This window comes from Penicillium maclennaniae (assembly GCF_028827695.1).
Source record: "Penicillium maclennaniae strain IBT 15551 chromosome Unknown utg000002l:1.0-2354659.0:1.0-2356205.0, whole genome shotgun sequence".
Lineage (NCBI taxonomy): Eukaryota > Fungi > Ascomycota > Eurotiomycetes > Eurotiales > Aspergillaceae > Penicillium > Penicillium maclennaniae.
This window is the reverse complement of record NW_026623214.1, coordinates 955296-970609: the sequence shown is the minus strand read 5'-3', so window position 1 is coordinate 970609 and position 15314 is coordinate 955296. Positions and strand designations below refer to the sequence as shown.

Genomic DNA, 15314 nt, shown 5'->3' with positions numbered 1-15314 from the left:
GCAGCAGCAACTGCCTACGCGTCGTTGAGCAGCGGCTCCCGTTCCCGATCACTCGACTCGGGGTGCGCCACGCGGCGGAACAAGCTGTCGCGACCGGTGTAAGTAGTAGTCGAGACGTACAGAGAGACGGCAGTGAAGACGCCGAAGATGGTGAAGGCGAAGATCCACTGAAGGGCGATGATCTTGACTGCAAATTGCCTGAGAGCCAGTGCTGTAACCATGTTAGCTGTATCCTCGTGCTAAAGTGTACCAAAATCGCCCCCCCCCGGCAGACTAGACTTACAAAGAGTCAGGAAACTCAAACAGTATCCCAAGATATAATCGTTCCGCAGCAGAATGTGTTGCAAACCAATGAACAGAATCACCCAAATGAAGATATTAGCCACGATCCGACCGGGCAGGTTGTGACTGTGCACCGCGACGGCGCCGTTCCAGAACAGGGCCGTCAAAGTCCAAGCGTACGGACCCGCGACAGCAGGCAGATGCACAAAGGCGGGGAGTCCGCGGTGTCGCCAGTAGGTAACAGCCTGATTAATAAAGTGGATGATGAGGATGACCTCAGCCCACCAGAAGTAGTTGCGAGTCCACAGCAGGATCCAGATGACGATGAACACGTTGTTCAGGATGAAATGGGTCGCGACGTTCGCGGCAGCTGCCACGATAGCCGTGTCCTTGTGGAACAGATGCCAAACATAGCTCAGCTGGGAGAGGAGGAGAAGGATCCTGAGATCGGTCAGTTCGGTGCTCCACATCCCATCTGAATTCTTTCTGATCCCTCGCATCTCGAAGGAGTCAGGAAACTCACCAGTAAACCCCGGTCACCGTGGTATTCTGACTGAAGGGCGTATTATGCTTTTGGGCCTGCTTCCAGATCTTCTTACCATGCTTCGTATCATCCGGCGAGTGGACAGAATAGTATATTCCGACGATCACGACCAGCGCCCAGGTGAGGGGCACTAGCACACGGTAAGTGTTCAAGGCGGACGCATGGTGTGATTCACGCCGGGCAAAGGGATTGTAGGTAGCCATGGCGAACCTTGGAACGGGAACTGACAAAATCAAAGTGACAACACTTGGTCCACCAAGCGGGGACGGCGCGCTTTATACTGTCGATTTTAGAGGAACACGAACCAACCTTTGGCAAAGTCATGTGTCGTATGACTCGGGGTTTCAACCAGTCAAGTCCCAGTTCTCCCCGGTGGCGCCATCTGCAGATGAGGTCAACTTCGGTGATGTCAGTCATTTTAGTCTGCCTTGGCTTGCCCGTGTGGGGACGGGGATCCATAAGGAAGCCCGGTTTCTTGCAAGTAGTGCGCCATTTTGTTGAGTGTGTCCACTCTTCGGTGAGCTATCAGAGATTGCGATGGAGGATTGTATTCCTTTCGAGGGTACCCGGGTGTCCAAATCCTTCCATGGCGGTTTCTGCGCCGTCGATCCTGTGCACGGTCCGGCGCAGGGATTCCAGGCTCTGTGAACACCCCGGTGCTGGGTATAGCGAATATTTTTTTTTTTTCTATGTTCATATATTTATATATTTATATATAAGGAAAAGAATGGCAGCGGCATAAATACAAATTGTCTATCATCTCGATCTCTCAATTTTTCATTAAACCGAATTATCCATCTAGCACGTCCTCCAGTCCAAGCGCCCGGCGACCCTGGACGTGCGGGGTATGAACAAGGGGCCAAAGCCTCTAAAATATACCACTGTCAAACCATAAACATACAATGTTCAAAGGGTATCAGCGTCATGGTCAGACCGCGTAAATCGAAAGCAAAGGTACATAACCCCGCAATCAAGACTGTCTCGCAACACGCACTGCCTCCAAAACCTGCCCATGTATAGAGGCAGGCGCGACAACCATCCCATGACAGCCAGCCAACGTCCTTCCCAGGCCACAATCAACACTGTTTCCATTCAAATCGGTGATTTTCACCCCCAACTCCGCTGCCAGAAGCATCCCACCCGAATGGTCCCAGATCTTCGATCGATAACTATCCTTCAACGGCACCTTGACAAATGCATTACACGCCCCAACCGCAATAGCCACATACCGCATCTGCGCTGACCACAGATCCACCGGATTCGGCCACGGACAACCCAGTAGCGCCGCAGCTTTCCCGTGCACCTCCAGATTCGCCGTCTCGGAAGCTTGCGTATCGATGAAGCGCACTTCCTTGGGATCCTCAATCTGCGTCACGCCCGGGAGCATCGTCCCTTCTAGTAATTTGCCCGTGCCCAATGGCTGGATCGTCGCGCCATGTCCAACAACAGCAGACAACATCTGTCCGTAGCCATCCTTGTCGACCAAATCCTCCGCAACACGTCGGTCGCTTAGTAGATTCGGACACCCCAGGACACCAACAACCTGCTCCCCGTCCTCAATCAAACTCAAACACACAGCATACTGTTGGCCGCGCATAAAAGTAGCCGTCCCATCGACTGGGTCAAGAGTCCACGTCCGTCCACTTCGCCCTGTAGTGCCTTGCGCGCCCAGATCGATTAGTGCGAGCATCTCGTCTTTCGTGGACGGGGTGTGCAGCATCGCTTCACTGGCTTCATCATCCAGGTGTACGGAACGAGCCAGGTCCCATGTTCGTTCCAGGAGGACAGGGTCTTGGCGAAGGGCGGTGGAGTCTTCTTCGCCGACAATTTGGTCCGTGGGGAAGGTGTGGTGGATTGCCGCGATGATGGACGCTTGCGCGGCAAAATCAGCGATTGTCACGGGTGTCGCATCGACTTTGTCAAATGAACCTTTGTCTACTTCGGAGAGGAGGCGCTTTGTGAGGAGCGCGGCGCGTTGCACGGCGAGGCGGGCGAGCTGAAGCTCTTTGGTGTAGGCGTGGGTGGTCATTCTGCGCAGTGAAGAAGGCGACGCTTGTCGCGGAAGGGGAGGTGGGGGTGAAGGGGAAGGGGAATTGAGTGTCCCCGTAGAATATAATGTAGTGAGTGTTGGCTTTGAATTTCGTCCTAGACATATTTCCGGCGATCGGTCAAGCTGAGAGAGGATCACGTGGACATCGTCATCGTGTTTTTAAAGTGGAACATTTGGGGAAAAAATTATCAAATAACAAGGTATGAGGATTTGATTAGTTCGTGGAATACGTTATTGAGTCATCAAGTGTCTCCAAGTCAGGGCATTCGCTTGGATGAGTTCTGGAAAGTGGAAGTTCTCGCAAACCTGCGAATACGCAAAACGGCCCTGGATCACAGGCTGATGGGGAACCCTTCAGAACTTAGGAATGGCTGAGTGATTGAAATGCACCACCCTAAGACTCGGGTGAGACTACATCCATGTACGGTAGTGGTGTTGAGATGCCGTCCAATCTACATAATTATTCGAAGCTTTCAACGCAGTTTTTGCCTTTGAAAGTAATCGCCTTGCGACATGTTGACTACATAAAAGGGTTAAAGATCGATGCAAAAATTGACCTCATAATCAATGAATTAAAGGCATTGCCCATATCTATCCAATGACCGAAATCGATGCAGTGATTCACCATTCGCGCAAACAAAACCCCCAAGGTATACCTCAAACGCCGATACAAAGCGACACAAAATCAGAAAGGTGCAAATGCAAGCTCGTAGGCGAACGCAAGGCTCATCTTCGCATGCTGCAGCATGTGATCGAAGCTGAGGTACTCGATCTTGTCCTCGGTCGTATGGATCTTCTTGTCACTGTTCTCGAATTGAGATTCGATGACGAAGGCAGAGGGGTAGCCGAATCGGCTGGCGGAAGCGTGATCGGAGCAAGCGTAGCCACACTTTGTTTCGACGTAGGGGACGTCACAGTACTAAGAATTATTAGCCGGAGGCTCGGTTTGAGATGAGGAACTGCGGGAGGGAACCACTTACGGTGGTGATGACTTCCTTAATGAAGTTGGTAAGGCCCTGGTCGACGTAGTCGATGATCACGCCGACGGATTCCTGGAGTCCGGCGTCCAAAGTACCCTGGACGAAGCCGGTCATGTCCTGCTGAAGCATGGCCTTGACTTCACGGAGATCCTTCTTGTATTTTCCGTAGATTGCCTGAGAACCGAGCAGACCACCCTCCTCGGCGGAGTACCAATGGAACTCGATCGTGTTCTCAGCCTGGCCCTTGGCGATAATCTCGGACCGCAGCAGGGCCCGAAGAGACTCCAAGATCGTGACTGTTCCACTGCCGTCATCATCCGCACCTGGGGCAGCCAGGAAGGAAGGAAGAAATAGATTGATGCTATCCTGGTGGGCACCCAACACAACTGTGTTGTTGGTCTGTCCGGGGATGCGGGCAATGATGCTGAACTGACCCCAGGGGTGGCTGAACTTTTCTACAGTGGCACCGTGATCGCTAGCGCCGGAGTCATTGACTACGTCGCTGACTTGTCCGTACAGCCATTCGGCGGAGTCGATACCGGTCTGGGACTTATAGTACCGGGTGTGGAAGGAGGTGAAGTGCTCTAAATTCTTCCTCATGTTGGACTTGGATAAGTCTTCGGTCAAGGGCGCGATGTCTTCCCCATGCTGCATAGACTTGGGGTAATGGACGATACGCTTAGTGTGGAGAGCACCGTATTCGCCGGACTGAAACTCATCGGTGACATCGATAAAGTTGACACCGTCCTGAGGAGGGGAATTGTTAGCCAGTGACAACAAAATAAGGTCGCACTTGAAATAGTCGGGACAACTTACCAACTTCAATTCCCACTTTTCTTCTTCGGTCACCCAGCGGGTCTGGTACGGGGCCAACTCGATCAGCCACTTAGTGGTCTGGGCATTCTGGACAATAGAGGGGACCAGAGGGGCCTGCTGGGGCAGGACCGCGGCGAAGGCAGTAGAGGCAGCGCCCAATGCAATAGGGCCGAGGAATTTCATGATTACAATGGGTAAGGATAAGATGAAAATTGAGTGACGGCAGGCCTCTCGGGTTTTGTAGGTTCTGAGAGCTCACAGCCGCAGCCGCAGGGTTTGTTCTCACGCGCCCTTGGCAGCCGTCTAGCCCTTTTTGGACCCCGCGCTAAAGTAGGGTATTAATAGATGCCTTGCCTGTCCATCCTGAGACGGCTTGTTTGATCCTATCCTTTTCTCCTTTTTCACTACGCCCCTGGTTCTCAGCCTGTGTACAAAAGTAGAGAATCTGTTACACCATCTGAGTCACGGGTATCGGTTGTAGCGCGCGCGGGGAATTGGAGAGAGTGGAGCAGCAGCAACTCCACCTCGAACCATGACTCGTCTAAGCCTCGGATCGCCGTCGGATTGCCGTGAGTCACTGGATGCCTGGCCATTTAGGCTGCAATATCACGTGTGAATCAAATGCCAAGGGACGATATGACCTAAGTAGGGAAGTAGGGTTAGGGCCTTGAATGGATGACCTCACATTCCGCCAATCAAGACGGTGATTGACTCCCGTGCGCGAGGCTCGGGGAGATCGGCGTGTCCGATTGCGCGCCTTTATCTCGTTATCTACTCTTTCACCTTTGTCCTTGCCTGATATCCTCGTCATCCTTATACCCCTACTCTTCCTTACCTAGATCGTTAGAATATGGCTATTCACCCTCAGCTTCGGCCTCAGAATGCACCAGGAACTCTGTCTCCCCAGCAGGCCGTGGCCATCTCAGCGTGGACAGAGCAAGCCTCGGCTTCGCTCGAGAATCTGACTCTCTCCGAGTCAAGATTCGAGGGAACACCATCAAGATCATCACTTTCCGGTCTTCAAGGCGCAAATGTCTCCATCTCGATTCCCCTTGACGATGAGCCCCCAGCAACTCCATCGCGTGGCAAGATCGCTAGCGCCGAGACGCGCCCTCCAACCGTCAGTTTCCGGCGTCGCGAGCCACTACGACGGGCTAGTTCGAAGAGCCGCGAGGCAGTGTTGAAGGGGAAGGATGGAAGCCGTCGGAGACAGCGATGGGAGAACGGTATGGCCCATCAGTGCCTTGGGACTTTGTCACGAGGATGAGTCGAATGCTGATGATCACAAGACCGTCTACTACATAACCCGTGGGCGGAACCTCCTTCCTCCAAGGACTGGGATATAACGCCTACTTATACCCGGCACGATCCTATGCCATATTATCTTGCTCCGCTTTGGGACGTTCACTACTCCAAGATGGCTGACCACGCACCCAAGACCGTTGCCGAGAAGCACCGTGTGCCTAGGGAGCTGCGGACGAAATTGAAGCATGCTCGTGCTGCTCGCGGTATGCTTCAGGATCTGGAAGATGACATCCGTTTGTTCATCCGCAAGTGGAATGAGAAGCAGCTGTTCCTTCGAAGTGAGGGTCTACAGGATGCACCGGAGTCGAGCAGTGACGAGTCCGAAGACGAAATTGTCTTTGTCGGCCGAAATGGCCAGATGCACGATTCACCGGAGCGGAAGCAGAAGCTCCAGCAGCTTCGTGAAGAGATGAGCTTGCATCATGAGAGAGATGGCGAGAAGATGGTCTTTGAGAGTTTAGTTGAGGACCGGTCTGCTGGATTCGGGTAAGTCTACCTCGAGGTTTTGCTGCTGCTTGTGCTGACCAAGGTTTCCAGTCGTTGGCTGGTGCACTCTATCGCCTCATACTATGGTCTACACACCTGGTCTGTTACGGTGGGCGACCCTGCTCGACGGGAAGCCTATGTGGGCTTCCGTCCACCCACGCCGGGTAGCCGAGCCGGTCTCATCAGTCATCCTGCTTGTCGTGCCGAGGAGCTGATCAAACCGGGCGACGAGCTCCCGCAGCCTCTTTATACGCTCGTTTAGACATTGGCTATCTTCACTGCTGAATGATATAGACGTTTTATATTGAATGTTTGTCGGTTGGTCGGGTATCTCTCAATTTTGATGGTGCGATCTCGGCGGGAATCCACTTTCGGCGTGATCGGCTCTAGTATTATTATTTCTTATTGAACATGTTTCGATTTCGATTCCTCGGTTGTGCTCGATGAGGGCACAAGCACGAGCATGAGCGCATCGAGAGTCACCGTCCTGAAGAGCATCCTAACCAGTTCACGTGAACTGTGCAGACCGCTCCTTCACCACCTCGTCAGTGGCACTCGCACCGGCATCAAGTGTACCTTGCGTAGAACCTTATGAAGTAGATGTTCTCCGAGAGTGCATCAGCAAGAACAAGCTGTCTTGATTCCGAACTGTGCACCGACGATCTCATGTCGTCATGTTTCTCGAAGGAAGGGGGATTATTAGATCCCGATCCGACCCCTCGTCATGCCACGGCCCCCTACTGTTCGACCCGGTGAAACGCGTGGTCCGATCGTATCTCAGTATGGCGCTCAGCCTCATGGATATTAGTCTCCATATTGATTCTCCATACCGAGATCCCGCTGGGGCACGGGGGCAATATTGCATAATCACAGGGCGTAGACGACAGCCGCAAGTCGCAGACTGCAAAAAGATCGGATCCGGTTCGGACCGCCCACCCCACTGTTTCCCCATCATGACGTCTCTTGTATGTCTCTCTACATTCCATCGTGAGCCCAACATCGCAAATATTCACGCGCGATCGGACCCGTCATTCAAATGACATAACACCCTCGCTCTTCTCAGCGAAAGCCAAGTTGCAGACTGTTTTCAGAATACCACCTGCGCCGGCACCTCGTGTCCAGACCGGGTCTGCGCACATCCCCACTGACCGGCCACTCATTAGTCTGCAGGTGGGGGCACGGGGAGGTTGGAGGGGTGGCTCAAGGTGGTATGGCAGCGAATGACGACCGGACACACAAGCTCACGAATATTCTCGCCCGAACGAAGTCGGTCACCGCACAACTTGGAGGCCCGGTTTGCGAGGCGTGGGTTGTGCTTCCCGGCTCTGGTGATTCGCGGGACTGTGTTGCAGCCCGAAGAGCTGTACGCCTGGAGGGCTATGGAGGGGTTAAGAAGGGTTTTCTGGCAGTGGGCTATGGTAGAGAACCTTGGAACGTATCTTACATAGGCTGGAGTGAGGTGGATGATCGTCGGTTTGCTCCAAAACAAAAGGAGCGCATTCCTTGCCTCATTCTTACTATCAACCCTGAACCGAGTTTCAGTGTTAGTTGTTTTCCACATTCTCTTTTTTTCTTTTCTTTTTCTTGAGGAACGGGAGTACGAGTGCCCCTCTTTGGTCCTTTCGGGCCCCCCCACGGTTCTTCATACCCAACGACTCGGCTGTGCCTGATTCTCGTCTTTGAGTCGATCTTGGTCTTTCGACAATGGGAACAATTTTTCCCGGCCTGGATGAGTAGAGCTAGGAACGAGGAACTGCAAATTGCAAATTGCAAACCGCAAACTGGAAGCTACAAAGTACGAACTACTTTTCTCGTGTGCTGCAAAGTCGAAATTCCCCGATCCCTGTCCTCCTGTGGCCGTCATATGATTTCCTCTCATAACCGCCTATTCTGTCCGAACACCATTCTACGTGAATAACTACCCCTTGGCTCACGGTGCGTCATGGGAATTTAATTTCCCTCGATAACTTAGCCCGATTCACATCCTGATTGAATTGTGATTCGATTCAATATTCCTTGGATCTTATAATTGTTCCGTTGGTTTCGTTTGACCCTCAACTCACCTCCTTACTGCTCGTCACTGTAGATCAGTGAACATGGGCTCCTATAAATCATGCCAAGACCGCGCTGGTAGCGGCGGCAGTTCCAGTTCGACGGATACTGATGCATCGGTGCATTCGAAAAGTACTGCACCCACGGTAGCCAGTGCTCATACAACCTGCGCAATCAAGCAGCAGGACTGGCTAGAATTTGAGGACGATGGCCCGCGCGACTCGGTTTCAACATATGCATCCACCACTCGATCCCTGGCCGATCCGCCAGAAGAGCCCCGCTATGAAGTCGATGAGCGACAGGAGACATTCCCAACAGATGCGCTTGCAACCACACCCTCATCATTCGCAGGCCTATTCCCCTCATCTCAGGCGGTTGCTCATCCGTCATGACGATGCAACTATAGACGGCAACATGAACCTCCGCGTCGACACCATCGTCCCCGCCGAGGTGGATATCAACAAGACGTAACCCTCTTCCATCTCCGCATGTATGACCTATTCTCCCGAAAGTTCTCCCTCCGCCGCTACTGCCGTGACTCAGGCCGCGAAGTATTCCACTCCTCTCGAAAAGAAGTCCCCCCACCTAGTGCAACCGACTCCCGCCCAATCCTTCGCCGCTCATGGAGTAGTGTTCTCGCCAGTCTCCGCCCAACCTCAACATCTCACGGCCCCGCCGAACCAGCCCTCCAGCGCCAAGCGTCATCCATCTCAGCCAACTCCGACATTGGCGAAGAGGAGCCTTGCAAAAGCGACAAAAGACTATCCGATTCAATCCTCCTCGAATTCTCCAATTACGCTCACGTAGACCTTAGACGCCGCGGGCCGGGAACCGCAAAGCGATACGAATTTGAATACTGGTCGACGAAATACCAATGGCGTCGCGAGTTTCGCAAAGAAGGCGATCTTCGCGAAGTCTCATACTACCTCGTCGACACCCGCACATCCCGCACAATCGCCCACCTGGTTCCTGAAATCCTCACCCCGCTCGAAGCAGTCGAGGAAGAAAGTAAAGGTGGCTGGGTCCCGCCGTGCTCGATGTGGATCAATGATACCTCCGTGTACGAGCGGATGCCTGATGTTGCCGAGTAAGCCTTTAAGGGCCTAACCGAACCTGAACCCCATCCCATCCTTGGTTGAGATTTCTATATTTGTACTTTGTTCCACTTGGGGCTTTTTTTTTTTTGCACTTGTGCTTGTACAATGGTCGCGAAACGAAACAACACTTTCACTAACGTGGTCTAGCGTAATCGTCGCTACGGGGCTAGTGTCTCTCGTGGACGATTGTATTCGTCGACGCTGGCATGGCGCCCGTCGCGTTCCATGGATCTCCCCCGCACGTTCCTCTTTTTCCAAGGGCCTTGAGACAGCGCGCTTAGGCCCACGTCGTCTGATCGGCGAGGTCTTGCAGCGTCGGGGATCCGCGTAAATTTCTTGTGGAGCTATGCTCTGATCTAATGCCTGCAATCTTCGAACCCGGTTCGGGAAAGGGCGCTGTGCTGGCTAGAGTGGAAATTGAGCCATGGTTCGCATGATTGATGACTTGAATGATCTGCCAATGATTTCTTCTTCTTGCTCCACTGAACTGCAGGTTGCGTTTCGCTTCGTCGATTTCTCTTGGTTCTGGTGAGTTGTTTTGTTGTCTATGTTGCCGATTCTGTTCGAGGGGGGATTTTGGGGCTTGCATTGAGGTCTAAGATCAAGCCGAGAGAGATTCGCGTTGCTTAGTGGACCTGCACCTCGGGAATTCCTAGGGGTTGGCGTTCACATTACAGTGGTGTTTTTTCTTATCTTTTGCCATGTTTTTAGTATCGCATGAACCACCCCCGGAAAATATGGTGGCTATCGACAGTTCAACAACAGTTCAAGCACGAGCAATGCAGGCTTACTTTTTCTTCGCATTTCTCGGGACTTCAGAAGTACTTCTTTTCAGTCTTTGCATGGGTCTCGATGGGTTCATAGGCTCATGTGCTTGCGTGGGAGGGGTATAGATGGAACGCTGAAAGATCCTCCGCAGCGCATTCATGTGGCTCTGCGCTGCTCTGCTGGCGATGCATATCTCGTAGACCCCGAGCTAAATTTTGAGCCTGACCGCCGCTTCACCTTGACAATTTGCTTCTTTTGACAACACGATAGCTGGGCAATGTATACATGGACATGACTCGTGTCGTTAATACGAGAATGCGAGTGGTTCTACCCCGGCAGGTCGATCCCCACTCGTGCGTCAGTGAAGAAAAAGCACCTGCCTCTACATGATTTTCGACTTACATTAGCTACGCCCAACATGCAATTCTGTACAGCCTGGATTCACGCTAGATATTGCTGGAAGCTAGTTAGTCAAGTATACACATATGCAATGCACTAGAGTGCCAATCGATTGGCTGTGGATGAATCTTTTTTGACATTCATCGCGCCCAAGACCCTGGGAGGAATTTTCCTGCCTGGATTATTATTTGTCTTTTCTTTCTTCTTCAAGCTTGCTCACTTGCACACTCTCCTTGCAACGGCTTGCCACGAGTCGAGAGTACGAGCCGCATTGCGCATTGCATTTTAGAGAGCCGTTCCAGGGTTCAAGTGAAGCTACAACGCTGCAGGTATGCCCAATGCACCATTCACTGACTTCTCATCCGTCCCTTCCGTGTGGAATTCGGGAATTGAGGAATTTGAGTTGGGACGATTGTTGATGCAGGCGATTTGAGAGAACCGTTCCATAATTTAGATCCCACCCGGCAAAAAACCAACCTTTGCATTTTAAGAAAGTGGATTTCACTCTGACTCTTGTATTTACAAGTACCTTATTTTGAGTAAGGCTTCGGTTTGGATGACGTTGAGCTCTGACCTCGGTTAGTAAGACCTGTTCATCCTAGGATGTTCATGCAGGGCGGCCCGGTGGCCCAGTCGCGGCACTACTCGACTTTCCGTACCAAACTCCAGTAAACTATTTCGCCTCATTGAATGATCTCATCTCAGTGATGCGCTGGCAAGCAAGTCCCAGAATACGGCCCAACCCACATTATACCCTAAGGATGCGCGATGAAAGTGCAACCCGGATGGGGAAAAGAGGTACTTTGGGCGCCATTTATGCACAACACCAAGCTATGGCCTCACCTCCGCCGTTGGGCAGAGATCGCCCGCCACCACGCCATGTAATTCATACAGCTGAGGCTGTTCTGGAAGCCGGTCCGCTGGTTCGGGACCTGCCTGGCCGATGAGGCAGGGACGGGGCATCGAATATCAACGTGCGATACTCTGAGTTGTTTCCCAATTCAAAATCCCCCATTGCTATTCTGGGCCCTAGTCTCTCTCTCTCTCGCCTCGACATTCTTAGTGGGTCCTTACCTTTCCGTCAATGGACAATGGGAAGTGGGAACCCTGTCTCCCCTTACTTAGCGTTTCTTCAAGGCTAGTTGGTCTGGTCGGCGTGCGCCGGGCCGTTCCAGCTTGCAGCCTCAGAGAATGATCCGCATGTTCTCTCCCGCATCACGTCTGTAACTGGTGGATAAGAAGAGTGGAAGGGGTGAAGAGGGGGATTTGGTTGGTACCCACGGCCACGCATGATGCATAAGCCCGGTTCTCGTTAGGTTTGACGGTTAGGCTCCGTTTGTCTGCTAAACGGGGAATTTTGTGGAAAAATTGCAAAATCAAAGGGAGGAAAAAAAAAAATTTAAAATAAGGAGGACCCGAGAACGGTCCTTTTTTTGGATTGTTTTCTGGAGCCGTTTATATGATCCTCCCCGCTCCCCATACCTCTTAAAAGGTCACGCAAGAGGAGACCCATTGAGTTTTCGATTATATCTACTTCCTTTTTCCCGAAATCTTTTCCCTTTTTACCCCCGCTCCGACTTGCACTTTTTTTGACACTTTTTACTTCTGCTACCTTCGTCCCCAATTGAGCCTTTTTTTTTTATAGCGCGTTAGCTCGACAATGTCCCAGCCGACGAGTCCCCAAGGGAGTAGCGCCACTCGGAAAAGTTGGCAGGATAAGCTCGGTGGTAAGCAATTGAAGACAGTTGGTTTCAATTGGAAACATCTAACTTTATCCAAGACCATTGCAATATGGTCAAAATAGCCGCTCCTACATTTAGCATTGTGTCCGATCGGAGAGGTAATTCCCCGTTTTCTTTTCCGGTCTCCTCCCATATTTCCCTGTCACGTCCTTGCGTGTCTCTTCATTGCAGTGGCGACAGCTTTTGCAAGAGTTTACACCGACTTTTACTCCTGAGCTTAAGCTTGAGCTTGACAGCTGATTACTCACAGGAGGTCGTACCGCCTGGTCCAGTACCGTCATCGTCCAGGGCCAAAGCTTCTCCGCCCGCTACTGGTACGACGGTCAGTATATCAACAATGCTAAAGAGGACGCAGCCGAAGTCGCTTTGGGGGCGCTAAGCCATCGTCCTTCCTCCTCGGCCACTTGGCCAGGGATAATCCCGCCCAGCCGACCCAGTCCACCTACGGTCGAGGCACTGGAGGCGTCTGAATAACATACTGTGACTCTTGCTTTTTCCTATGTTGGGTGGCTATCTTCAAATTCTTTTTTTTCCCCTTTTTTTTTTCCTCCGTTGTGTGCGCCTATCCTTTTTTTCTCGATTTTTTTTTTTCCCTCGCTCTCCTGCAAGCGCACGCCCAGTGCGGGTCCCACAGCAACGCGCAGAATTTAGCATCTAGTTTCCTTGCTTCCTCACTGGGATCTGGCAGGAACCAAAAACACTCACTGCGACCCCCCCGCTTCGAATCGATGCAGCTCGTACATTGCTTCCGATCCCTCGATACGGCTTGGTCACACTACACACCACCATCTTAGCTGGGACTGAGAGTGTGGAGATGGAGATGCTCAGGGCCGAGACTGGCATGCTGTTTCTGTCGTGACGAGTCACTACCCTTGCACCCGGTCTTGGCTGTGCGACTTGGAGTCGTGATACCCAGTCGATGGTGGATGCCAGCAGCCAATGATCAAGGAACGGAACCCAATGTTCGAACTCTCGCGGGAACACTATACTTTAAAGACGGTGGGGATGTTCCAGGACATATGAGAGTCAGAATGGCCTCTGTGGATGTTGACCTATGGTCTATGACAGCTCTCATTTGGGTTCCCGCGTTCCGTGGTTTTTGCTGGAAACAGTGGAGAGAGCCGAGGTCTGTGGGGCTCTTCCCGTCAAGCCACCCGATCAGGCCAAAACTCTCATCCTGGTACTTTGGTACTGCCTACCCTGGAGTGTCCTGTGCCTGTGCCTGTGCCCGTACCTGTATCACCTGCGGGAAGTTGGTTGGTCACCGGATTCAAGGCAAGGAAAAGGGGATTCGGAGATTTCAGATTTTGAACTTGGATTGGTTTGATCTTTACTTCTTGATTGGTTCATCTGTTTGCGGGTTCTCGGGAGTTTTCTTTTGGGCTGATTATATTTCTCCTTTGCTTCAACTGAGGCTGGGACTGGACGGGACTTGGACTGGTCTGGTGCGTTGGGTTTTGGTCGGGACTTGGGGTTACCATGATGGCTCTGATTGCCTTTTCTTTTGTCTACAAGATTATCGACAGGACGTTTTCAAAACAGTGTTACTCATACTATCATATCATGGCTTACTATACGATTGTAGTCTTGTTGTAGTCGGGCTTTGGTCAAGGCTTGCCTTGTGCTACCTCACCATGCGTATGTGCTTGGGCGAGTAACTTTTCTCCGAGAGTTTGTTTTTGGGGTAAAAGAACAGAGCACATAGAGTGGGACCATAGGCTTGCAGAGATTAATCCCTATTCTGAAAGTCGGGATGCTCTGGGGTTATCGCCGAGAAAGATTTCAGGCGTGAAGCAATGGCGTCAGCCTGGAGAGGCAGATGTCTTCAGGCAACCATCCTTTACCAATATATTTTCAGACATCAGATCCCCACAATTGAAATCTGTGTAATGGATCTTAGTCGGCGATGCAAAACTTCATTATGGAGTATAATTCGACAGCCTGGCACTAGACGGCACATCGTTCCAGTTGATCCACAAGCCTACCGCATTGAGCCGCACCCTACCCTTAAGTGGTAATAACCTCGCGCCATGAAGTTCAGCTTCGCGGCTGTGTAGGGCGTACCCAAATTGATATCACTTCAAATCGAACTCGATTACAGGGAGACTTGGTCTACGAGACCAGCGACCACATTCCTTTATATATTTGCTATCGCCCCTCAGTTGCAATTTCACTCAATCTTCCCCTTTCCAAAAGACCCTTCAATTCCAATCACCGCGGAATCCGATCTATATCTGTTGCTCTACGGTACAATCAAAACCCGTCTCTGTCTCGCCTTTTGCGACTGGGATACCACAGCACTGAAACAACAATCTGCAATCTTCAACCGGTCATTGAAATCTTATCATGTGCTTTCGCTCATCGGATGACGACAAATATCCTGCTGCACGCTCAGCTCAAGGTGGCAACGAATATGATCGCTACCTTCGAGACCGTGACAGATATCAGAAAGAGCTTGGAAAGAAAGCGAAGCAAAAGAAAAAGCGTAATCGCAACACCACCCTTTTCACTTCAAATACTGCTATGATGGGAGGTGCAGGATGCTAAACGGTGCTAAATGTCGATGAAGACTATGAATGTGCGCTTGTTGTGACAACCACCTGACCTGGATTCACCATTTTGTCTGGCTTTTAATGATAAAGCAGATCTTGTGTTGTCATCAATACGGAGGAATGCTTGAGACTGCTTCATTGCTCATTTTTGTTGACTATCAGCTATTTCTCTAGTCCCATATCTCCATTCATTTGCAGATTGCTTCAGCAGTGACCCCCCCGCATTGCCCTCAAAATGACT

At 51.6% G+C, this 15314-nt stretch overlaps 7 protein-coding genes across 7 annotated transcripts; 4 read left to right on the top strand and 3 right to left on the bottom strand.

The window, feature by feature from the left end:
- Positions 1 to 14: 14 nt before the first annotated feature.
- Positions 15 to 1029, bottom strand: N7477_001582 (DUF1774 domain-containing protein; the record flags this gene model as incomplete). The annotated part of the gene is made up of 3 exons (XM_056963245.1): positions 15 to 211; positions 284 to 723; positions 806 to 1029. 3 exons carry the CDS (start codon positions 1027 to 1029, stop codon positions 15 to 17), a joined length of 861 nt encoding a protein of 286 aa, XP_056826164.1.
- Positions 1030 to 1796: 767 nt separating this feature from the next.
- On the bottom strand, positions 1797 to 2855 carry N7477_001581 (inositol monophosphatase family protein; the record flags this gene model as incomplete). The annotated part of the gene is made up of 1 exon (XM_056963244.1): positions 1797 to 2855. The coding sequence occupies one exon, from the start codon at positions 2853 to 2855 to the stop codon at positions 1797 to 1799; it is 1059 nt and encodes a 352-aa protein (XP_056826163.1).
- Positions 2856 to 3561: 706 nt separating this feature from the next.
- Positions 3562 to 4855, bottom strand: lap1 (putative aminopeptidase; the record flags this gene model as incomplete). The annotated part of the gene is made up of 3 exons (XM_056963243.1): positions 3562 to 3795; positions 3857 to 4603; positions 4673 to 4855. 3 exons carry the CDS (start codon positions 4853 to 4855, stop codon positions 3562 to 3564), a joined length of 1164 nt encoding a protein of 387 aa, XP_056826162.1.
- Positions 4856 to 5522: 667 nt separating this feature from the next.
- N7477_001579 (uncharacterized protein) lies at positions 5523 to 6725 on the top strand (the record flags this gene model as incomplete). The annotated part of the gene is made up of 3 exons (XM_056963242.1): positions 5523 to 5898; positions 5962 to 6463; positions 6515 to 6725. 3 exons carry the CDS (start codon positions 5523 to 5525, stop codon positions 6723 to 6725), a joined length of 1089 nt encoding a protein of 362 aa, XP_056826161.1.
- Positions 6726 to 8559: 1834 nt separating this feature from the next.
- On the top strand, positions 8560 to 9943 carry N7477_001578 (uncharacterized protein; the record flags this gene model as incomplete). Its single annotated transcript, XM_056963241.1, has 3 exons — positions 8560 to 8900; positions 8922 to 9602; positions 9760 to 9943. 3 exons carry the CDS (start codon positions 8560 to 8562, stop codon positions 9941 to 9943), a joined length of 1206 nt encoding a protein of 401 aa, XP_056826160.1.
- Positions 9944 to 12439: 2496 nt separating this feature from the next.
- N7477_001577 (uncharacterized protein) lies at positions 12440 to 12995 on the top strand (the record flags this gene model as incomplete). Its single annotated transcript, XM_056963240.1, has 2 exons — positions 12440 to 12506; positions 12772 to 12995. 2 exons carry the CDS (start codon positions 12440 to 12442, stop codon positions 12993 to 12995), a joined length of 291 nt encoding a protein of 96 aa, XP_056826159.1.
- Positions 12996 to 14867: 1872 nt separating this feature from the next.
- On the top strand, positions 14868 to 15068 carry N7477_001576 (uncharacterized protein; the record flags this gene model as incomplete). Its single annotated transcript, XM_056963239.1, has 1 exon — positions 14868 to 15068. One exon carries the CDS (start codon positions 14868 to 14870, stop codon positions 15066 to 15068), a length of 201 nt encoding a protein of 66 aa, XP_056826158.1.
- Positions 15069 to 15314: the final 246 nt, after the last annotated feature.